This window comes from Lates calcarifer, linkage group LG5 (genome assembly GCF_001640805.2).
Source record: "Lates calcarifer isolate ASB-BC8 linkage group LG5, TLL_Latcal_v3, whole genome shotgun sequence".
NCBI classification, from domain to species: Eukaryota; Metazoa; Chordata; class Actinopteri; family Centropomidae; genus Lates; species Lates calcarifer.
The window spans coordinates 4,700,469-4,724,943 of NC_066837.1; the positions used below are offsets into that span (position 1 = coordinate 4,700,469).

General features: G+C 41.0%; 1 protein-coding gene across 1 annotated transcript; it reads left to right on the plus strand.

Annotated features, from left to right (window-relative positions):
• Window positions 1-6,201: 6,201 nt before the first annotated feature.
• lpar2b (lysophosphatidic acid receptor 2b) lies at window positions 6,202-23,109 on the plus strand. The gene is made up of 5 exons (XM_018682479.2): window positions 6,202-6,683; window positions 13,465-13,950; window positions 14,785-15,279; window positions 17,291-17,550; window positions 21,192-23,109. Exons 2-5 carry the CDS (start codon window positions 13,695-13,697, stop codon window positions 21,345-21,347), a joined length of 1,167 nt encoding a protein of 388 aa, XP_018537995.1. The 5' UTR covers window positions 6,202-6,683; window positions 13,465-13,694; the 3' UTR covers window positions 21,348-23,109.
• Window positions 23,110-24,475: the final 1,366 nt, after the last annotated feature.

Consider the following 24,475-nt stretch of genomic DNA (forward strand, 5'->3'; position numbering starts at 1 on the left):
CTCAAATCTGAATTAAAGCATGAGTCAATACCTAATTTAGTTCTGTTTTGTGAGTCGTAATACTTTATTCCCTCCATTTTTGCTTTTTACTCACTATATTTATAAAGCAGCTGCACTTCACAGCTGTGGTTCTTGGCTTGTGATTCTGACCAGTTCAACCAAAAAGTCATTTTTGTATTGTTTTATTTTGATATTTTTAAAGGGCCTGAAGCTGTAGAAGAAGAATAATTGAGAAAAGTGGGAATAAACCTAATTTTATGAAGCTAATTCATATTTTTTATTTCCCTATCCTGTGGCCCTTTGTGGTGCTTTACAGGAAAATATGTTCTATTTGTGACACAAAGAGAAATAAGAAATGTTTGAGGAATCGAGTCTGCAACCAGTCACAAGCCCACTTCTCTAACATTAAAGGCACCACTTCCCTTATTATACTTTTCCCTTACTTATTACAGATAATAGATTTATTATATTATTATAATAGATCATTCTTAATAGATTAAGAGCTGTCTGTCAGTAGCAGTACAGAGCATGGTATATGTTATACTTTCAGGTTAGTGGCCCCCTAAAACAAAGCTATGTCTGCTTCCAACTTCTCATCACAGGTTCTATTATGTCTCTATGTGCTGTTTTAGTAACTTGTTTGTGTAGCAGAAGTGTGTGTGTACTTTTCTCCTCTGTAGATCTGAGAGGAACTTCAGAATCTGTTTTTTCCGGGCTTCATGTTTTGTTAATATAACACTAATGATTAATGCAGCTTTAACATATGTAGTGCTACACAGCCAGTGTTAGCATTAGCAGCTTTTTACTTAATAAGAGCTTCGGCCATCTTTGCATTCTTGCCTTCTTCATCCTTTCATGTTGGACTGGTTGCTTCAGTGAGTCATTATTGCAAAGTGGTATTACGAAACTGAATGGGGCAGATCAGGGCTAGCTGGTTAGCATGCTAACTTCAGTAGAAGAAAAAAGTGATAAAGATAGAAACAAAAGAGTTAGCACTGGCTTTCCACCGCTGAGGACAACTCTTGCTGAACTGGCAATGCTTCTTCTAGACTGATAAGTAAACAGCCGCTAATGCTAATGTTGGCTATGTAGTGATAGCAAAAAACTTACATATAGCACCTTTAAATGCAATTTTTAATGTGGGACTACATCAAACAAACCCAAATATCCATGTTGTTTCTTCTGCGCTGAGGCACGACCACACTGAGGGCACAGAGATTTACCTTTTTTGGGAACTGCGGTGTCATCCTTTAAGAGGGAAAATATGAGCACTTGTGTTTTGGGTTTGTGGAGGGGATTTACAAATGTGAAGTACCTGAGGCCAGCAGCTTGTACTCCACATGTATAGCTTCCTGTACACACTCAGATTGAGTAAGAACCACTGCAGTCTTCCCGTTAACAGAATTAAGAGCGGCGAGGGGTGGAAATCAGTGATGAAGGCAATCATTGGGACATCAAGGCCTTCCCAAAATTGATGCCAGATGACAATAAGCAACTCCATATGTGATTTATGCACACGCAAACACATACAGTCACCATTCAGACTTGGAGGCGTTGCACAAGACCCCACGTACTTCTGACAAAAAGACACACTGACACCCACTTGCTGACACATTCTATTGCCCGAACGCAACTTGCTCTCATGCTCTGGATCCTGCTGTTTTTACGGTCCACATGGTCGCCTGTGGGAAGTGATCTGGCTGTCATTCAGTTGTTGACTAGGCCTTTAGTCTCTGCAGTTTCACCACACTGCTTGAAAATGTTCCCGCCCTCCTCGATAAATCACTCTGAAGCACCTCTGCTTTTCCTCCGTTGTTGTCCTGGGATCCACACAACCTTTCCTTCCTTTTCTCCTTCCTGTTCTAAAATAGAACTTCCTTTTGTCTGTTCTGACTTTTTTTAGGAACAGAGGACTCTTAGTTGAAATAACCTTTTTGTTTTTTTGGTTTTTTTATTACTTCTTTATGAATCCTTGGTTACATAAATAGCACCAGCACATTATGTTTATAGAGCAGTTGTTCCCAACATAAAACCCCCTGACAGCGGACGGGAAGTTAAATTAAAGACTTGCTGATTAACATAATAGTAGCTGACCAAACAGTCTTACCACAGGGTCCATTTAGCGGCTGTTCTGGAGCTTTCTATTATATCTCACAGTCTTCCTCAGCAGACAGACTTTGACAAAAAGCTCAAGAACAGCTTCTGTAGTTTTCAAACATTTTTCTAATTTTTTTCTTTTTCTTTTTTTTTTAATTGAACCTGCAGTATAGAACTGTCGTCACTCCCTTCTCGGAGCAAGAATAATTACAATCTGTGCTTGTCCTCACCGTTGATTGCTCTCTTTTTTAGACTGTAGTCCTTCCTCTGAATGCCAAGTTTCATTTTTATCTTGAGCATCAGAAACTTTTCTTGGATGTCTCCCAGGTTTTTCCACCATAGGCTCTGTCGTACTCCTAGCTGCTGTAACCTACTCCATCTCTGTCACTACTGTTGCTCCCCTCCACGTAAAATGCATCACTACCAGTGTGGGAATGTTTCCACGGACATCAGCTTTAAAACTCCAAAGCACAGAGAAAACTAATTGGCCCTGATCAGTATTGTGTGAACTAGTGTCTCAGTGAGGTGTTGGTCCACCATGAGCCACCAGAACAGCTTCAGTGCACCTTGGTATTGATCCTACAAGCCTCTGGACTGTACTGGAGGGACTGAACACCATTCTCCCAAAACATATTCCCTCATTTTGTGTTGTGATGATGGTGGTAGAGAGATATGCCTGGCACGTCATATTCTCCCAGAGGGAGAGATCTGGTGACTGAAGACTGTAATGGTTTTTATCTTACTCATAAAACCATTCATTGACCCATTGTGCTCAGTGCATGGAGGCACTGTCATTCAAAGCATTATGGTGATTAATTCTACAGATTATAGCAACCAAAAGCAAACACAACATCGTAGATGGACATGGGGCTCGGTTGCCTGGGCTGTAATGTCAATAAAGACAAAGATAGAGCAGTCACCGTCTTGCAGGGTGGTGACTGCGCTCTCTTTTTTTTTTCTTTACACATGAATAGCTTGATGTTGTTAGGACTTTTACTATTCACATGAAACAATCTGACCTGGAAAATTCTCTCCTCGATGCTCACCTGAAACCTGCGGTGACAGGACAGATGGTTGCAATTGTTCACATCGCAGCTCCTGTTGAAATGCTTAACAAGGAACAGTTCAACTTTCTTGGAAATATGCATTAGCCTTCTTGCTTTGAGTCAAGAGCACTGATACCACGCTCAGGCCTTTATGGCAAATATGAAGGAGAAGCTCGTAGCTTAAAGCATAAAGACTGGGGACATTGGGAAACATCCAGCACTAATCTGCATCGTATTTTTGCAAACTTGCAGATTTTCAAAGTTTTGCAACAGCTGAACAAGTAGACTCCTCAAACTTTTGCACAACAACTCAGACAGCAATGACTTGTGGGTGGGACCCAATTAATGTTAAAGAAAAAGGAATCATCCTCAGTGACAATAACTCTGTGCCAGCTCACCCAGAAGTCAGTCTGTTTCCAGTTCATGACGTGGATTTTCTTGAAATTCATTTGAAAACTTTTATTAAACTCACAGGACCTTGCTACATCATACTCTAAATACTGAACATCCAAGAAACCCTAAAGAGAATTTGCAGCATGTGTTTGTGTAAGTAGTTGTTCCTGAATATTTTACTCTAATCAAATGAATTTCTTTACCCAAATGAAGAGTCTGTAATTTTCAAAAATTAATATTCCCCATAGTTTTTACTTCCTTGAAACCATTAAGTATGTATCAATATAGTTTAACCAAAGCCAAAAAAAGATACAAGATATTTTGACTGTGTATTTTTCCTAAGGATTATTTACATTTTCTCAAAACTTTTTTATGGAGTGTTAATATTCATTGCATACATAGATATATAAAAATGATAATGAAAGAATAACCCATGAACAAACCTGCTGATCGTGCCTGCTGCATTGAAATGACTTGATTTTGAAGTTTTAATCGCTGGTGTGACTGGGCAGTTGAAAGCCATAAATAACAAATAAAATAGCAACTGATCCTTGAAAACCATCTGGGATATTGTCAGATATGTTTCCAATCTACAGTCACTGCAAACCCTGCTCCCTTGTCACTGTTTAATGTTTCCTCATTCAGAGAAAACTGCTGTAAGATATAAATTCAAGGTGCAATAATATCGAATTTCAAACACTAAATTTAATAGTACACCGCTCTGGCCTGCTGGTAACCCTGGTGTGGTGAGTATTATTCCCTAACATGAGAGATGTGTTTGGTCATATAAGGTATCAAACAGGTGTGGAAGGCGTGGAGGGCAATCAGCATCCCTGTTGCCACAGGCAACAGTGCACGCAGCCTCCAGTCAGCTGTCTGTGACACTGAGAGGAAATAAGAGAATGGAGAGGCCCCATACAGCAAAACTGGAAACTATGACAGCTGGAAGACTCACATCGCAGCCGCACACTGCGACACGCAGCTAACCTAATAAGGAAAGCAGATTGTACATGTTGAACAAACATGGCTGTCACATCTCTCACACGCTAACCTCAGCACGCTCGGGGCAGTCGTGTCAACAGGAAAGAGTATGCACTTTTTCCTCACCCTGCCTCGTTCACTCTCCATCTCTGTGTGCCGTGCAATCTTCCTGTTATTTCCTCCTTATCTTTTCCCCCTCTTTTCTCCGCTCATTTTCTTTATGAGACAGTTTGTACTTCTGATAGGCCTCTGGAGTTTCATAAACCTTATTGCAGCAATCTCAAGTGCAAACAGCTCATCCCAAGCCACTGGTTCATCCCCTGTAATCCTCTCCTAAACAAAGATAACCACCCTCATTTTGTTTCTGACATGACCTCGTCACTGTCTGATGCCTCTGTGGATTCTGCCCTCTCACTGCGGTGGTGAACTGGGCTGCTTGTGGGCCTCGTGCCTTCAACTTGTGAATAAAAGATGAGCCTGACAGCCCATTGTTGCTGGAGGTTGGTGCTGTTGTTTGCTGTGGTTGTCACTGTCATTATTGTGCTATGCTGGAGGCAGATTTGGTTGTGATGAGGATGAGGACAAGGTCAGTAGGCCTGAAGTGAGAAGGTTTTTTAAATGATTGTGCACTGAATATGGAGCAGCACAATTATTATCACCTGAGGAATCAGGTGTTAGTACTTGTACAGAAGGTAAAGTAACAGTTTCTACGTTAGGAAGTTGTGATTCTGACCAAACCACAGGGAAACAGCATTTCAAAATTCATCAGGAAGTAAAGGCTCCTCATCCCTCGACAAGAGAACAAGACTGACAGATTCATGTGGTCGTTCTGTGTCTCTTTGCAGCAGCTTTGTGTCTTTTTGTTGTTGTTTTGAGCAGTTGTGTAACGAGTCAGCGCCAAGCCACAGTGCCATATGGTCAGAGCTGGACCTGCCCATCACAGTGCATCATAGCCCAGAATCCTCCAGGGCCACATTCGCACATTTTTGACTTCAAATCGTCCATTAATCTTTATTTAAACGTAATTTTTAAAACAAAGGTATGAGTCAATAAACTTATTTACTTGGTGAATGAGTGACAGATGACTTTGCTCACAGAGCACTATAAATACTTACTGTTTACCATGTGTACCATGTTTACTGTTGGTGCTAGAGATGATAAGTCTCCATTGATGCCAGAGTGGAAAGATAAAATGAACTGATTTGCCGCAGTGCAGCTGCATTATCTACATATATATGGCAGTTACACCTCTGGTTTTGAGAGCAGTTTTAGTAGTTTCCCTAAAAGAATAATCTTTTTGCAGTTATCATTAAATTAAATCAAAATATTTCATTTTATGTGATTTTACAGCATTTGTTTGCACAACATTGCACAATGTTCAGAACTCCTGGACACATATGTTTGTTTATAATCATAAATAAAGATGAAAAAAGTATGTTCAGTCTCTTTCTGCTCCGTGTTCTCATTTGAAAATCAGACAAATATCATAACAAGGTCTCCCACTACCTCACAGCAACACACAGGTAACCCTGACCAGTAAATAATCCATGTCCCACCAAAACCAGAATCATATAAACCCGCCACAATAACATCCTGTCAATCACACATCCGCTCCTCTGTCATTGGCTCTTCCGCCTCCCCGTCAGCCAACAGGGGGGCAGCTGGGGCGGATACCAAGCGCTCAGGTTGGCAGAGGCGGCGATACGAGGAGCCCTGATCCGCTCCTTTGTGACGGAGAGGCGGCAGCAGAGAGAAAGAGAGCAGCAGCAGCAGCAGCAGCAGCGGCGGGAGCAGCGGAGTGGAGGAGGACTGTGCCGCACCCTTTCTACACCTCCCGGGACTCCACACAGTGCGGATCACTGCGCACAGGTAACAACCGCGCAAACAACCGGAAGCAATACCAAAGTCCCAACACAGGTGACGGACACTGTTCAGCAAGTCTGAGTTTTTGGGGACGAAGAGAAAAGAGCTGGAATGGATCCTCGATAGAAGCAGAAAGAAAAGAAACAGTTGCTTTTTCTTTTTGCCCCCTCTGTTGGTTTTTCTTCACCTTGCGGTCAGAGGGCGTTCAAACCACCTCAGGTACGACAGCGCATTGTTTCTCAACTCGACGCGGACTCTGATCTGGATATACTTGACAAACGAGTTCACGCACGCGAGGAAAAGGTGAGTTCAGGTTATTTGTTCCTGTTCATATTTTCCTCCTTTAATTGTTCCTGCTGTGAGGTTGAAGTTTGCGCTGGTGGAGAGGAGACGGAGCTGAAATCTTTTTGTGCGCTTTATTGTTCCTCTGCCGGGAGGTCGGGAGCTCCCATCAACATGCAAAGGCATCTGCGCTGTCTCAAAGCGGTGTGTGTGTGTGTGTGTGTGTGTGTGTGTCTGGAGTTCATTACAGCTTGAACATCCTCGGCACTGTCAGCTTTGACCATGCCCTTTCTGAGAAATGATCCCATCGCAGCCCCACAGCGTCTGTCCTGTCCTCTGTTATCTTTGTTCCATATGAGATAAAATATTCATCTGTCTGTCTTCTCTTCTTCTGGGTGGAACCAGAACGTATCGCTCAGTTGGTGACACACAGAAGGTGTATATGCTTCACTTGTGTGTGCTGGTTTTGAGCAGGAAATAATTACACTTCACATTTTACAGTGCAGGTGTTACCAGTTGAGTTACCTGAAGTGTAATGTGGTGCAACAGTGAAGGTTAGATTGTTCAGGCTCTGTTGACACTGTCACACACTGTTGACTCAACTCTGTGTGTTGAAGTGTTTGAGTTTTTCCCCACCTCGATTTAAAGTCATGTAAACTATAAAATACTAGAGAATGAGGAAGATAGCTCATCATAATTTCCTAGAACTCAGACTAACATCTTAAAATCACTTTTTTTCACACAGTCAAAGACAAAAAGAGATCATATTTCCTGACAAGTAAAACAGATGAAAGGTGCAAATCCTCACATTTGAGATGCTGTAACCAACAGTGCTTAACAGAGTTAAACAAATAATCTAATAGTTCTATTCTACATCTCTTAATAAATTGAGTTTTTTTTTTTTAACATAACCACGAGGGCTGGGTATAGAGCCTTTAATGATACCGACTGACATGTGTCTGCAGTGTTGTGTCAAAAAAAAAAAAAAACTTGGCATCAAATGTCTGTTTCGATTTTGTAATCGTGTTGACGTATTGTTAGTGTGTCCTCATTTAGGAAAAGTTCTGGTACATCTGCTTGTGTTTAGACAACGTTCAACATTAAGAACTTTGGCTTCTCTTGTTAAATGGAAAAAGTTTTGTATCCCTTGTTTTCTCTCGTTTTGGTGTCGGTGCTGACTCAGAGGTATTTTACCGGCACTCAAGTTTAAAGTTTTGAGTTGAATCAACCAAATTTTTTTCTAGTTAAGTTTCAAAATGCTATCATAAGATTTCAAAGATACAGTGTTAAAAATGCATCCAGTCAACAGTCAGTTTACAATTCTATTCAATGAGGTAAAGCAGTAAATCCTAACTGCAACACTGTAGGTTTAATTCTATGTCGACCTACTAATTGTTTTATTGCTTCTCCTGTGGTGCATGCTTGTGAGCGATCTGGGACATTTGAGCAACTGTCATGTCTCATGTTTATCGCAGTGAAACACAGGTCTTAAAGTGAACAGCATACGTCAAAGGGAAAGTAAAGATGCTAAGTTAACCTGTCCCATGATTCAGTGAGGGGGATTATTGGTGTTATCCACTTACAGAAACCTGTTGTAACCTTCAGGTAAACCTGTAATAAATAACAGCTGAAGTCTCATACTGGGAGAGTTGATTGCCGCTTAAAAAACAGTTTACTCCAGGAGCTCTTTGTCTCAGAGACGGCTGTAAAAAGATGCTTAGATTTTAAACACACACAGCAGTTTCTCTGTTCTTTTACTTTATATTTAGCCTTTTTTCATCTGTGACAATGTCTCTCAAAGGATTTGATATGAGGTAATTTGTTTAAAATGGACCCTAATTACAGTATTTGTACATAGCAACAAACTTTATAGTGTATTCATCAGAATCTCCTCTGACAAAAAACGCTACTCCAGCAAATTTGTAGTTGTGGTTTTCCTTGTAAATGGGTCCCCTGAATGAAAGAGAAAAAAAAAAAGATTTCCCTCAGACAGACCATGTTTGTTTCCCTAATCTGACAAGAGAGGAAGTGTCTGTGCATGCATCTGCGTGATTAAATAGCCAAAGGTAATCATTATGCAGGTGACAGCAGCTCAGTCCCACCAGCTGCGAGTCCGTACTTCACAGCTGGAGAGAAACGCTGTGGAGGAGGCTGTTAATTAAAACAAATACACCCACAGAGACGGCTCCTGAGGAGATGAGCAGAATTTCCGCTTGTACCTGGAATTAGAGGTCACAGACAGAATCAACCACCTCACCTCTCACCCACTACCACCACCTCTGCTGCAGTGCTGGTGAAAATCTGTGTGGGTGTGTGTTGCGGGGGTGGTGTGGATCTTTCCTGTTCCAAACAAGTGTTAGCTTTAGCTGATGTGCTAAATCTCCTCTTTCAGAGAAAGAGAGGGAGGAAGAAAGGAGGAGGGAGAAGAGACTCGGGTGTGGCCGCTCTGGTAATGACCGGTTTGCATTCAAACCAGTGTTTATTCATTCAGCCTGGTCCCTTCACACACAAACACAGACACATGATCCATGAAAACACACTCATGCAAACTCAGTCCCTTAGAGCCACACAGAGTGGAAGCACCACAGTGGATTTGATCCCTGCAGTAAATAGTTTTCAAGTGTCTTCGTGAAGAGATGCACAAAAACACATTTGAGGGATTGCTTCTATAGTCTGTATATTTCCCCACTGGCTTAGGATATTCTTTCATATTTTATCAGTGATGGCTTCTTCTGGCAGGAGTCCTGACGATACGGTTGGTGAACAGTATAAGCGGTCTGTCGTGGTTGTGCATTTGGCGACGTTCCACATATTTCTTGTGACTCCGCCTCACCTCACTTGGCTGGCAGGCTAACAGGTGAGCCATCAGGTTTGTTGTGGCTGTCGAGTAATACATTGTTTTTTTTAAACTGGTAAGTCGATAGGACAAACAATAGGTCAAACTGAATTATAAGAGAGCCCTCTGCTGGACCACGAGGCAGACTGTTTCAGACACTCTGATGTGGATGATTACAGTTACAATAAGTTTATATTTTTCTCATGTTGGTATTTCAAATTTGCGAGAAGGTTCCGGGTTCGAACCCATGTTTCCCTGGGGCTTTTCTCTGTGGAGGTTGCATGTTCTCCCTGTGCCTGCATGGGTTCTGTCCAGGTACTCTGATTCCTCTCACAGTCCAAAGACATGCAGGTTAGGTTAACTGAGTGTGAATGTTTCTGTCCAGGATGTACCTGTGGATAAGCGGTGTAGATAATGTATGAAATAGTGGGGGTTTATGTGCTGAGTATTTCTTTTTCCTGTTTACTCTTCAGTTTTTCTGCAGATTAAACAAACATGTGACAGTTGAGCTGTTTCCCCCCCAGTCTTTATACTAAGCTAAGCTAACAAGCCACTGGCTATTTATGTTTAATGGAGAAATACGAAGTGGTATCTTCTCATCTAATGCTTCACCAGAAAGCAAATAAGTGGTTTTCCCAAAATGTTGTTCTTCAGTTTTAAGGTTAAATATATTTTATATATGAATGTTTTGTAGATTGATCTTCACTAACTGAAAAAAAAGCACTCAGGGATTTTAGGATCAGAGCATGAACCTGCATTACAAGCTATGAACACAACACTGACACATTATCACATTTACGTTTCTATAGGCAGTGTGCCAGCAGACAGTTTAGCAAAATGTGCTCTGCAGGAAGTCACTGGTCTCAGGCATGACATTGTCTGCACATGTAACGTCCTCTACAACCACAACCTGTCACTCTGGTTTTGAACAAACTGTATTGTGTCAGTGTGTGAGATGCTGCTAAGATGATTGTGTTCTATTTGGACAGAGCCAGGCTAGTTTAGCTTAGCATAAAGACTTACTAAAGGTGCAAACGTTATAATCCGTGTTTAAAACTGATCGACATGTAGTTGGACTTTGTCCTCCATGTATCTGACTACATCAAACTCAGTAACAAATTGCTTGAGTTTTGATCTTTGTGCTGTCTAAAGCAGGGCAGTTGGATGTTTGTTGGACGCCTCTGAGCTAAAGCTTTGTTGTTTTCTGACCTTTGGTGCACGAGTTATTAAGTCAAATTCATTTGACTGCTTTGCAGCCGCTTTGCAAATCATCTATAATATTTCCCTCTCGTCTTTTGGTGTTTGTTGTACCGGTGGTGATAGTTTGAAATTGAATACTGCTGGTGCTGATAACGATAAGCTTTCAGGAAAGAGTTTTTTTTTTTGTCGGGACAGATAAAGTTTTTGTTTCCTACAAAAACACCATCAAAGGAGCCAGAGTCTTCAGATTTTAAATGTTGAACATCGTCAACGATCTCCATCTGCGGTGGACCAGATCATCAATCAGCCTCATATTGACAAAATAAGTGATAAAAGTCTTTTGTCTTTTTCTGACAAGTTCAGATCCATTGGACTGGTATTGATGTAAACAGTGAAATAAGAACAGTCCAAAGAAAAACAGCTTCTTATTGCGACTGTCTTTGTAAAATTCAGTGTTTCATACATTTTTTTTATTCATTGCAGTCTCTGCCCTCATGCACTGCATACACTGATAAAACAGTTTTAAAAAATCATCAAAAATCAACTTCTTCCTTGTAGTAACTTGGTGCCTCCAACAACACTTGGTGGACACATGCAGTTTATCAGACTTTGCACAACTGCCTCTGGAGCTGCAGAGGGCTTCACTGAACTTATCCCACATGTGCAGCTGTACCTCCCAAGACGTGGAAACACACATCGATTTGTAGAATCAGGGGAGATCCCCTTTGAGTTAAAAAGATACCTTTGAGTTCAGTGTAATGAAGCACATTTTAAATTTAGAGAAGAGTTAGCAGAGTGGAGGCGTCAGAATCAGTGTCGGCGAGAAAAATGTCAGACCGGTGCATCCTGCTGTGTGGGCTCACAAAAGCAGATGGTGGGAATGGGTGTTTTGACATGTGTCATACACTTTCTGTGTGTGTGTGTGTGTGTGTGTGTGTGTTTCCCTCGATATTATCTCTCATGTCGTTAAGATTTGTCACATTAAAAGTGTCAAATCTGGTAACGAAAGTCAGCAGAAATGTGTGGAGTTGTAATCTTCCTGCAACTGTATCTAAATGAGATACAAAGAGGGTTAGTTATGAAGAGGTGAGAAGAGGTCGCAGCAGGTCATGATGTATGACATGGAGTGAATGCATGAAAGTCTTTTAAGCTTTGAGGTCAACCATAGTTTCGGTGTGATTATATTAGTAGCTTAGGAGAAATGTAAATGCAGGTGTTGATACAGACGGTATTTGTCACTTCCTGCCTGCCCACAAATATGGACCAGTGTTGCATTTACCCACACACACCACAAACACTGTTCACCTGAGACGTACTGTTATTTTGGCTTTTTGCCAATCCCACATCCTCTCACTACACCCCCCCCCACACACACACACACTTTCCTGAACTGTTTTACATCATTGTTTTAATCAAACCCTTTTCTTGCAGTTGTTTCTCATCCATCATTTCATTCTGAAGCCTCTAAAGTTCTCACTCGCTCCAAATTTTTCTGTTTTTGATTTGGCATTTCTCTTCACACACCCTTGGTTGGAGAGTAGGTCACTGAGGTTCCCTCCCTGTGTGTGTGTGTGTGTGTGTGTGCGCGTGCGTGTGTCGTGCATGTTTGGATTGAGATTGAGTTACATAGCTGGATTGTGTAATTGTGAGGTGTGTCTCTGCTGTAGGGAGCTGCTCTGCTGTTTCCATTGTTGAGAGAGTTGAACTTGGAGTCGATGGTACTGTACGCGTCGCAGTGCTGCGCTGGCTTTTCACAGGAAAATGGAGAATGTGTGAGGGAGTGTTGTTGACTCAAAACGCAACATGTGGTCTGTACAAGTTTACCGTAAATAGAGGATTGAAGCCGTTGTTGTTGGCCTCATTTCGAGTGCGTGCCTTGATGTGAAGACTGAGTTCTGGCCTGAGCTGTGGTTGGTTTTAATTACAGCGTCAGTCATAAAACCTTGCGTGTCCCTGTTGTGACTTGTCAGTCTCTGCAGATGCTTGTCTTTCTGTAGTAATGTGATAGAGGAAATAGCCACTGATGCTGTTAATCAAGATTTTCTGGTTTATGAAGATCAAAATTCTTTCATACGTCAGCTTTGTTAGGTAGATAAATTCCCCCGCATATAAAGTCTGTTTTTTTTCATGCATGAAAAACAACAACAAATACAGTAAAATGCGTGTTAGGAAGACGGCATGTATTTATTTAAGCCAAGTTAGTTCAAATCGGTCCTTGTGTGTGTTCAGGCCATTGAGTTACACAGCAACCTGTAGTGCAGTTAGTGATTTAAAGTGCTGGTGTGAGTTCACAGTGTTACTCTTCTGTTTTACCAACTTATTTTACTAATAATAAAAAGCATCAGTGCATGTTATACTCCTGTGAAACTGTGAAAAATTTATAGACTCATACAAAAATAATTCCTCTCACTCATCATGTATGACCCACTAAGTGTATTTATCTGCTCTCTGCCTGTGTTTTCTTATCATCTTCTTCTTGTTGCTGTTTTTTTGTGACATTTCTGAGCTGCAGTCTTTAGAGCAGTGGGTGTGGAGCTCCCAATCAAAGACAGTGAGAAAGTAGCAAACAGGTTTCATCGCTCATATTTGACATATTTGTCCTGCTGATCAGTATGACTGTTAAAGTTGTTGCAGCTGTTTTCAGCTGAAATAAACAGAATTCATAATGGCTGTGCTGTAAAGGGTTTGGTTTATTGTAGAGGACGAGCATGTTAATCTTTAACTAAAGTCTGAAACTGATTCTGAAAATGATTCATTTCTCCACAGACTGAAGACGTGAATCCAGTGTCCCAGACTGCCTCAGACTTCGAGCTGGGTCCCTCCCGTCCTCACCTGTCCAGCTGATGGCATGCTGATCTCTAAACCACCAGAGAGGGCGAGTCTGAATGGCGCCCTAGTTCTTCCCCTCTTCTTCCTGTCTTCAACGCTGCTCTCCTCTCCCTCTCCTTCCTCCTCCTCGGCTCCTCTCTGATCGCACGCCCGCCACATATTTCACCATGGATACGGTGACTGAGGACAAAGAGGGATGCTACTTAAACCGCTCTGTCAAATTTTTCTACGAGGCAAGTGGCAAGAACATCAGCGACTACTGGCGCAAACGTGATTACGTGATCGTCACGCTGGGCATGACGGTCTGCTTCATCGTCATCTTTTCCAACCTTCTGGTCATAGTGGCCATTTTAAAAAACAAACGGTTTCACTTTCCCATCTACTACCTGTTGGGTAATCTGGCTTTGGCAGATCTCTTCTCAGGTACAGTTGTTTTACTTCATTTGCTACTATAGTGTTATTGCAAACTAGTACAACCCAGGTTCTGGTTCTGTTCAAACTGCATGGTATCATCTTATTTTTGAGATTTCTTAAATTAAGTTTAGTTCTGTGACAGTTCAGTCAGAAAGCACAGCACAGTGACAGAGAAACCTTTTCCTCTCTCTGAGTTTCATCCTTCAGTCTTAGCTCAGATATTTGATGTCTTAGGTGCAACACACACAAGCTGTGTCACATGATGTTGCATCACTGACGCATTTCAGTTGAAACCTGTAGCATTCACTGGGAGAGTCAAAGTTGCATTAGTCAGTGTACAGTGGCCGGGATGTGTCTGTCTGGGTTACAAATGTGTTTCAGTTGTTGCCTCTCGGGACAGTTGATGAGTTTAGATGCTGGGGAACGGCACAGTGGTGTGTCCTGACATGTTGATCCTGCTAAATATCCAACAATGCAGGTCTTGATGTGATGCTGCTGATATGTGGGGTTAGAAAACAGAGGTTATAGGTGTTTTGACTCACTAGTGTATATTGCCCTTAAAAGGGCAGGACCTGCCTCTGTCATTAACAAGGAAATGCACCTTTAATACTGAGGGATTAATACTCCAGACTTGCAGCCCAGGGTTGGGGAGTTCTCAGAAATACTTTCATAACCACTGTATATGACATCTAATAACTACACCAACTGTTAGAACTATTGTTTCTGTTTCAGCCCAGTCTTGTTAGGTAGAAAAACAACCATTAAACACAAGCTACATCTTGAAGAAAACACAGCTCTGTGTGAAATTTCTCTGTAATCAAATCCTCCCTTTCCTCTTCCCAGGTGTCTCCTACCTCCACTTGATGTTTCACACCGGTCCCTGGACCATTAAACTTTCTAAGTACCAGTGGTTTGTGCGGCAGGGGCTCATCGACACCAGTCTGACAGCCTCGGTCCTCAACCTCCTGGCCGTGGCGGTGGAGCGTCACCAAACCATCTTCAACATGCAGCTGCACAGTAAGATGAGCACCCGGCGGGTTTTCATCATCATGCTGTTCATCTGGCTGGTGGCAATAATCATGGGCCTGGTTCCCACCATGGGCTGGCACTGCCTTTGTGACCTGCCGAACTGCTCCACCATGGCGCCGCTGTACAGCCGCAGTTACCTGGTGTTCTGGGCCGTCCTCAATCTGCTGACCTTCTCCATCATGTTGGCCGTCTACACCCGGATCTTTGTCTACGTCAGGCGCAAGAGCAAGCAGATGTCGCAGCACACCTCTCAAATGAGATACAAAGAGACGGTGTTCAACCTGATGAAGACTGTCTCCATGATCCTGGGTAAGAAAACACACACACACTACAAAGAACAGTGAGTAAAACTGACATTAAAAATCCTAATCAACTGATCTGACTCTCTGTGTACAACAACCAGTTGTAACTTTCACTGTTAGTCAGATTGTGCCAGATTTAGTCAGAACAGAGAGAGTTGAGTCAGTGTGTCTCTCCCCAGCAGTTGTAAGTGATGTATTTCACCGGCGGTGCTCACTGTATTTGACCTAACGCACACAAATGACAGAGGTTTCAGAAGCAGCCGTCTCTTTCATAAGTTGCTAGTGTCACTAGAAATAGTATCACTTGTGTGTTAGTCTGCAGGTGTTAATGATAATGAGTGGAAACTTTGACTAACACAAAAAATAAGCACCTTTCTCTCAACTTTCCAACCTCATCTCACAGTCATCATCAGTGGGTGGTCGGCCCATCTCCTCACTTTCTGTGTGCAAGATTCTTCAGTTTGCTCAGTCCAAAAATTTCCACCTGCGTGACATTGTTCCATCAATAAGGGCACTCAGTTTCAGTAGCGCTCTGTTTACTGTAAACTGTGATGCTCCTCGTCTTTTACGGCAGGAAACACAATAAGCTTCAGGTGTTAGGGTTCATAAAAATCAATAATCAGCTCCTTTGTAAATAATCAGGTAAAAAAAATTGCCTTAAGCACATTAAAACTTTAATAAGAAATAATCAAACTTAAAGTTGGAAAAAAACGTCTTCATTCATAAATTGACTTTGACTGAGTTAAGTGACAGAAGTGTACAGGAATATGTCATCTTTTTCCCGCAGGGCTCCACCCACTTCAAACCTGTAAGAGAAGTACAGACTTAACACTCAAATCTGTCCTATGACACCAGTGTGACTATTTTGTGTAAGACGTCATTGGTTATGGGAAGAGGCTGATTTGGATGCGATGCTATCAGTTTCCAGGGAAATCGCCTCAGTCTTCACAGAATGAAATAACACCCAAAGCATCATACACCTATAGTTGTTTTCAACACCTGCCATGCAGGCTCCTCTCTTAACTTGCCTGTACTTGTTAAACAAAACCTTCCCCCCTAACACACAGTCGCTCCTTCCCTCTGTCTCCCACCAGTTCCTTGTTTTCTGCTGAACTGGCCGTGCTCTCTCCCATCCTCTGCCCTCTTTTGCCCCTGCCTCCTCTGCTTCTGCCCTTGCATTTTGAACTTTCGATTAAATTCCTCAAAGTTTTAAAAATGTTGCGCGTCTTTCTGCCGTCGCTCAGCAGCCAGGAGTCAGCTCCTCTGGCATGTGAGGAGGGTGAGGAAAACCCTGAGCGTGCCCGGACAGGGAGCCGCATAGTTCAGTTACTGTGACAGAAAACGGCTTCTCTCCTGCCTGTATGGCACCACTCAGTGGTTGTGTAGTCTTGTGCTTCTATGTTTGTGAGGATCAGCCTGAGTGTTTGACCTTGAGAGTGAGGAAGTGGAGACATCATGTCTGCAAATTGCTTTAGTGACTAAAACTTGGTTCTAGATTTAAATTTGAGGTTAAATGTGTAGCTGTGACAATTAAAGTTACGGTCAGGGGCTGAGGAATGCACTGCATATTGTGCTTGTGAGAATGTGTTACCACATTGTTTTCACATTTCCATTTTGTAGCTTGTATGGATGCATATGTTAGTGCTGAACGTGCTGCTGCAAATGTGTGTACATAATGAATTCCTGAGCTGCCTAATCGAGTATTGTGATAATGAAATGTGATCTTACAGACTAAACCCAGTCCACATGCTGACATGTTATGCATCTGTGTGTGTGTGTGTATGTGTGTGTGTGTGTGTTCATGCATTGTCTACAGAGGAATTTACAGTACATTCCCTCTCTCCCTTAGCTAACCCCTACTTCTCCACATTCTTTACAACTCTCTCTGGTCATTTTCTTTCCTCTGAATAACTCCTTTTTTTTTTATCTGTGACTTTTCTTGTTGATGTTATTACAAGTCTTCTAATAACCTTATGTACCCTTGATCTCCCTCCTCCCTCTCAATCCTCCCCTGACAGGCTGTTTTGTGATCTGCTGGACGCCCGGCCTCGTCGTGCTCCTGCTCGACGGTCTGGGCTGTGAACAGTGCAAGGTGCTGCTCTACGAGAAGTACTTCCTGGTGCTGGCCGAGTGCAACTCCCTCGTCAACCCCATCATCTACTCCTTCAGGGACAAAGACATGAGGAGCACCTTCAAGCAGATCCTGTGCTGCCTGTGCCGGCGTGGCAGCAACCACCAGGGCAACTCTGGAGTTCAGTTTAGCACCCTGGAGCACGAGGTACTGTCTGAGAGCAACGGAGGGGACGACAGCAATCACAAACAAAACTCGCACTAAGGACTGTAGATAGTTAACCACACTGACAGTCGACAAATGACAATGACTATCTGTTCACTACATACAATATGACCACGACAACCTCCATTCAAGCTGTCTGAAAATTATGCAATGACAAACTGACGACTCAGCCGACTCGACAACTTAATGTTCCATTTGAATGCGGCTTGTTATTTTAGGTTTTAGCTTTTACTCCCAAAAAATCTGAAAATCATTGAACAAAAAGCACAAAACATCTAGGTGCAAATCTGATTTTGAAAAAAATATATTAATATATTTACTATAATAGTGTATCAGATGAAATGTGTCTCGTAGTGATGACCCTGTAGAGAATCACCACCTGAATCTGCAGCTTCACGTCTATGTCCAGCCCACAACATTACTGTTTTGATTCACTCTCATAGCATTGTTTATCTGCCGCAACAAGCAGATTACTTCAGTGGAAAAGCTTTAAAAAAAGATATCTCACCCAGGAGATGGTAGAGACAAAAAACAGAGCTAAAACAGAGGGACCAGTAACATAATCAGACATAAACGTGACTCATAATTCATTTACCAACAGTCACTTGGTAACTGCTAGATGTGTAAATAAGAAACAGTTAACTGACAAGTTCACAACAAAAAATGTGATGTCAGTGCTGCGTTCAAAACTTGTTTCTGCTTCTTACAAATGGCCAAAAAAGTCAGTTATTGCAGGTTTAAAGAGAGGGCATAATCAGAGAGCTGAGGTTTTCGTGCTCGGTGGAGTACCTCATTTATTCTGAGTTGCAGTGGTCAGCGTCTTTTGGCAGCAGGAAATGCAACTTAAGGTGCATGGGGACATAAAATCCAGTTAAAATCAGTTTAAACTGCACACTTTTTTCTCTAAAAGTCATTAAACACAAAAATGATGAGCCTAGCTTTTCAGGAGGATTGCACCTGATAGTTATTACACCAATCACAAAACATTAGATGCAAATGTGATGATTTACTGTTTGAAAGTGACTGGTTTGTATACTCTAGCTATATGCAGCAAAACTGTAAAGTCAGTACAGTTAATATTTTATTTTTCCTTTTCATTCTCTGCTTGAGCAAATATAAATAAACCTGCTTCTGCTTTTAGGTGCTCTGTTGGTATATGAGACACTGTGTTGTATGTAAAACCTCAAACTGTTAACTCTACTGTCCTGCAGTATTACTGTGTCTACTGCTTCAAGAGAGCACATAGCTGTTGAATAATGTTGTGCATCAGTCTTCAACTAGCTCATGTTTATTTGACGTATTTGCCTGGAGTATGTACACTTTACTGAGCTTTGTGCTTCTGCAAGTGTACAGCAGACTGTTTATTGTCATGGCTGCAAAAAGCTTCACATTGCATGTGAATTAATGAACAATGCAGAAAACATGTAGCTCTAACAGAGGTCCCAGATACTCAACACAGAACCTGTGGTTAACTAGCAGCAGAAAAAAGCTTATGTCTACAGTTGATCTTGTGAAAGATTGCTGCTCTGTGGTGAACGCGACACATCTGTTGTCTAATACTATTCATTTTTATCAAGTGTCATTTTTGTGCATTTCCTTCTTGCCGGTCGCACATATCGAAGTCAAAATAGCTCCTGTGAAAGAGCAACGTTTGCATATACATTGATCCTGCAAGAGCAAAGAGTCTGCACACTCAAATGAGCCACAATCATTTTTCACTTCTATTCTTTCAGTTTCAGTGTTCAGTCACTTACACAGCTGCACACTTGTCACCTCTCATAAGTGCTAGTTTGCATGAAAAATCTGGGCGTCTGGATCTTCAATCGGCGATCTCTGGACAATATGAAAATACAGACAATTACTCAACCATAACATCCCCCTGTGCTTAACATGAAAACTGAAAGAACAGATTCAAAGCGATATTCAGATTGATTTGGGTGTGTGAATTTGCTTGCAGGTTTTTACTATAGTTACACTGTTTTTCCCCCGTCTACTTTCATTATACACCATTAAATTTGTGTCTCAACTCTGAGCACAGGATGGGACGTTTTGGGCACAGATAAATATTTTCTGTGTCCACAGAAGTTTTGTTTTGTTGAGAAATTACCTGTGATTTATTGTGAGAAAACAAAAATCATTTATTTGCTTGTGTGTTTTCTGTGATTCACATAAGGGCACAATAGCACTAACCTCTGTCACACGATTTTGCTCATTTGTCCTCTCTCCACATCGTGGTCTGTGGTCTGTCGACTTTTCCTGCACTCAAATTTCACATGCCAACAGTTTCAGCCAAAAAACTGGAGCATACGTAATTTCTAGATCGCTAGCTATGATTGCTCTTTGCTTGATAATTATTTCTTCACAAAATTATAATTTGTGTGTGCAGATAATCTTTCTTTGTGCTCAGACTGTGCCCCATCATGCATTGCAGCACTGAGGCACAGATATAATTCCATACATGTACATTCATCCAGGCAGGATGTCAAACTTTCCTTTAGTAAGACATTAGTGAGTGACCTTGATCAAACTCTGATCTCATAATACGAGGCCTTAATGGTCGTACTATAAACAGGTTTCTTTTTTTCAAATCACCCAGATGCCTGGAATTACCCTGCTGCCTCACGCACTCGTTTATACAGAATTTTATACTGAGCGCAAGATTTTCTGTGCTCTCCGCGCTGTTTGTTAATGTGCATGTGTGTGTTCGTGTTGTACAGTTTTTAAACCGGTCCAGATGTGCACTGGTGGTTAGAGTGGGTCATGCTCCTTGCCACATTTCCTCTGACTTGTTACTCTGGCATGTGTGTATGTTGGAGGCATGCACTCTGTCATTCTCTCACTCACGGACGCACACACACAGCCTGTTACTGCTGCCAGCAGGAAGTGCATTCATGAGTCCGTATGTGGTTTTGTGCATGTGCACATGTACATCTGAGAGTGTACACTGATTCACAGTATTCGTCGTTTTACATACTCTTTTGTTACTGACTCTAAGATTGGAGGGGAAGGCAGAAGTGAGACAGTTGGGGCAAATTTGAATTTGACCTCACTGTGTGTTGATAGTAAAATATGCAGTGATGAGAAAGAAGTTTATGGATAATTGCAAATAATTAAATGTAAGTACTCTTAAAGGGAATGCCATAACAAGATGCTATTAGAGGGATAACAGTATATTCACTTTATATTCTTTCAGATTTCAGATAAATCAACATGTTGATAGTTACTTTCTTATTATAGGCAACTGTTTTGACAGTTCAGAAACAATCTCATATTATTTTGGGTTTATTTTTGTACAAACATTGTTCAAACTAATATGAATAAATGCATAAATCTGTCCTCGCCTGTGATTTGTTTGGTCATGTCTGTCTGCTGCCTGCTTTTGTCTGCTTCTCAGCGTGATTGCTTTTTTGTGATAACCGGTGAAACTGTGTGGAAACATTGTGTCAGGGATAAACATGTTTTTCATTTCGTCTTCTCTCAGGTGGTTTAGCTCTTTTTGCTAGTTTAGACATGACTAACCCATTTTCTCCTCTTTTTTTACCTCCTGTTACTTTCTGCTGCACTTTTACTACATTTCACTCCTTACCTCATACTCTTATCTGTCTCTCCATCTCTGTCTGTAGAAGTCTAAGTATCGTTCTGCTGTGGTGAAAGAGAAGAGCAATGGGGTGCCTCTCATCGGCGATGGCTCAGAAGACTTACCTGCCTCTTCAGAAAAACTGAACTCAAACAACGATAAACTTTCAGCACACGAGGAAGACGTGCTTACACACATTTGACAGCGAAATATACAGATCTGTTTATGCACACATAAACAAACCTTAAGGCCCGTTCCTCCTCAACTGGCGGACTGTTGTGACAGGATGAAAAACTATATATTACTATTGTATAAATATATATATATATATTTACCTCTGCTGCCAGCGGACACTGCTTGTGTCTGATACGGCTACGTTGGTCATGGGGCAAAGAAGAATTGATTAACTTCAAATATCAGTTGGCCAGCACGATGGGATGATGGACGTATCTAATCTAGTGGCTCATTTGAGCTGCATCCACTTCCAGCAGACATAAGAAGGCAAACTCCCCATCGCCGGGACGTTTATACAACATGGAGGACACTGACATTTCCTGTTTGGACATGAACAACCTGCCAGTTTTCCCCGTGGTGGTAGAAGAGGCAGCTGAACAACTGGAACATGGCTGTCACATAGTAGGAATATGTGCTCTGTGGAGCGGAGCAGCAAGTAATAGGTCCTGCCACAGATTGCCTAGTGTGTGTGTGTACACATTTAATTGGCAGTTTATTAGCCACAGAAATCATTGCACAAAAGCCACTGAAGCTCATAGAGGAGATATCACTCTATACTCCATACTTTAATAAAGTGTGGTGTATATATTTGGATCTGTTAATGATGAATTAATCATGGTTTAATGCTTTATTGATTACTCAGAGGCCATTAGGAGCAACATTTGGGTTGCTAGGTTGTGAAAAATGTGTAAGTTGCTCAGTGTTTTAATACAGTTTGGCCACTCAAAGGTTCAGGCCAGTCACCTTTTTAAGACTCGTTCATGTTGAATTATTAGATTTTATTGTTCACATGATTTAATTGAAGACCTGATGGATCATTACACTGAGCAAACTCTTAGGAATTTACCACGTTTGTAACAGAGGATGAACAACCACCTACATTTGTCACAACCAAACAAAAGTTATTCATAATAATATAATGGTTTATTACTGATCTAAAAGTATTATTGAATAATTTATTAACATTAACAAAGCCTTCATTAGAATTTATTAAGACATCATAAAATGTTACTTTTTAGAAAATTGTGTCCAAAGCCCATTCCCTATTATTTCATTAACAATTCAGAATCATCCTCTGTGGTTTATGATGTAGAATATTTACAGTTTTTACCTGAAAATTTTAAGCGCTTGGCACATTGTATCCTTCACAAAGTGCTCATGACACATTTTTTTCTTAATTTTAACTTTGGATTTTACACTGACTTGTAACTTAAGCCTATTTGTGCAACAGTTTTTTTTTCTCAGCTATAAACTGAACCTTCCTCAAGGCTTTATTTTTTTATTTGTAAATTTTATAGTCACTGTATGCTGCTAACACTGTAGTGTTTGCATCATGTAAATTGTTGGAATGAAACAATATGCCTTTGTAAATTGTTTGTGATATAAAACTTTATTTATGATCACATAATGGTAGTAGATATTATGTACAGTAGTGCATTTAAGCAGGTTTGCCGTCAGAGGCAGCTTGAAAAACAACATAAAGGGAAATTAAGCTCATCATTTTTCATTAGGATTTTACCCAGAAATGTGTGATGAATGACGTCAAGGTTTATGGTAAATGTATTGCACCTGATTATTGTTACTTGTGCGTAAGACTGACGTGAGAGGTATTGATAAGAAAGAACTGTGATGACTGTAACGTGTTTCAGTTTCCTGTGTCTGATTTTCAGCCATGATAATCTGCGCTCAGTACCCGACAGTGATGCCATTAAAAACACTGAATGCATGCAGCTCTCTGACTCTCCTGTCACCTGTTTGCTGACATCTTTTCTTTTGTCTTCAAACCAAATTCAAGATTCTTTCGGCCTAATTTGTCCATTTGCTTTGGCTCCTGTCGGACGAATGGATGTCATGAACTCACTGAGTTTCTTTTTAGACACTTTTGTGCCATTTTTTGAATCATTTGTCTCATTTTCTTCCTTTCTTTGCTTCATGTTCACAGAGGGGGGAACAACCTCCGGTTGAGTGCTGAGCTGTCTCTTAGGTTCTTGAGAAAATTTCCTTTTTATCTGCTCCCCTACTTTTCCCAGCCCTCCTCCATCCTTCTCCTTCTTTCCTGGCAGAGCAGTCTGAGCCGACTCCTTTCTTATGTTACCCAGAGAGAATCTTTTCAGCGATATTGGCTCTTTCTTGTCTGTTGGCAGTGAGAATCTCTTCTGGGAATGCTTCTCCTTCCTCAGGTTATCCAGGTTCAGTTTATCCAGTGACAGGATACTCTTCCTCTTGCGTTTCTTATTGGGTAGCGCCCCCTGCAGTTGACTCCAGGCCTTGTTCAGAGGCGACTTCTTCTTCTTCTGCCAAAAAAAGGTCCTTTTAGAGGAGGAGCCACCCATTGCCAGCTGAACTGCAGAGGAAACAAAAATGTGATCAACCTGAATACAAAGATTATTCTGGAAGTCAGTTTGGTTTTTCACAGCACAACTATAATAAGACAAATACTTATATAATGAGTTATGTGATTTAAATTCCCCCTTTTTCAAATTTTCAGCAGATGATTTCAAGTTGTTCTGATTGTTGATTTTTTAGGGTTCACAAATCCAGATAGAAATTTGAAAAAGTCCAAAATTCAGAAACTATATACTAGTTTTTTAAATTGCAAAACCCAAACTCAAAAAGCCATTAAACAATTTAAAGAAATTAACCACGTAAATTCAGGTTTTTCAAAGTAAAATATTTCAGTGCTGTTTGGTATTGGTTACATTTCTAAATTAGGGAGTCAGCTGCTTATTTATGACCTTTCTTTGTTTCCAGACAAATTCTGATGATTAGATTCTGTTCTAAATGAATGTGTAAACATTAAAAAGACCATGACTTTACTGACACTACTGCTAGGAAAGATGCCATTTAATCTGCAAAAATGAAAATATTTTACATAGGAATTATAACAAACTAGAAATCTCATGTTACTCACTCATATAGTCAATAGCAGACTTAATATGTGATACACATGAGATGACTAAATGAGTGTCAACAGATATGACTTTGAAAAATAAAGTAAAAGATAATTACTGAAGTTGAAGAAATAAATTATTTTAGGTTTTGTAAATTCTGTTAATAATTTTTATTTAATCCAATATCAAACCACAAAGAAAATGT

Bases quoted from the DNA above. Each gene is read 5' to 3' on its own strand.
- lpar2b (XM_018682479.2), top strand. From the start codon at position 13,695: ATGGATACGGTGACTGAGGACAAAGAGGGATGCTACTTAAACCGCTCT. The intron at 13,951-14,784 runs GTACAGTTGTTT...TCCTCTTCCCAG, and splicing joins TTTGGCAGATCTCTTCTCAG to GTGTCTCCTACCTCCACTTG. The intron at 15,280-17,290 runs GTAAGAAAACAC...CTCCCCTGACAG, and splicing joins GACTGTCTCCATGATCCTGG to GCTGTTTTGTGATCTGCTGG.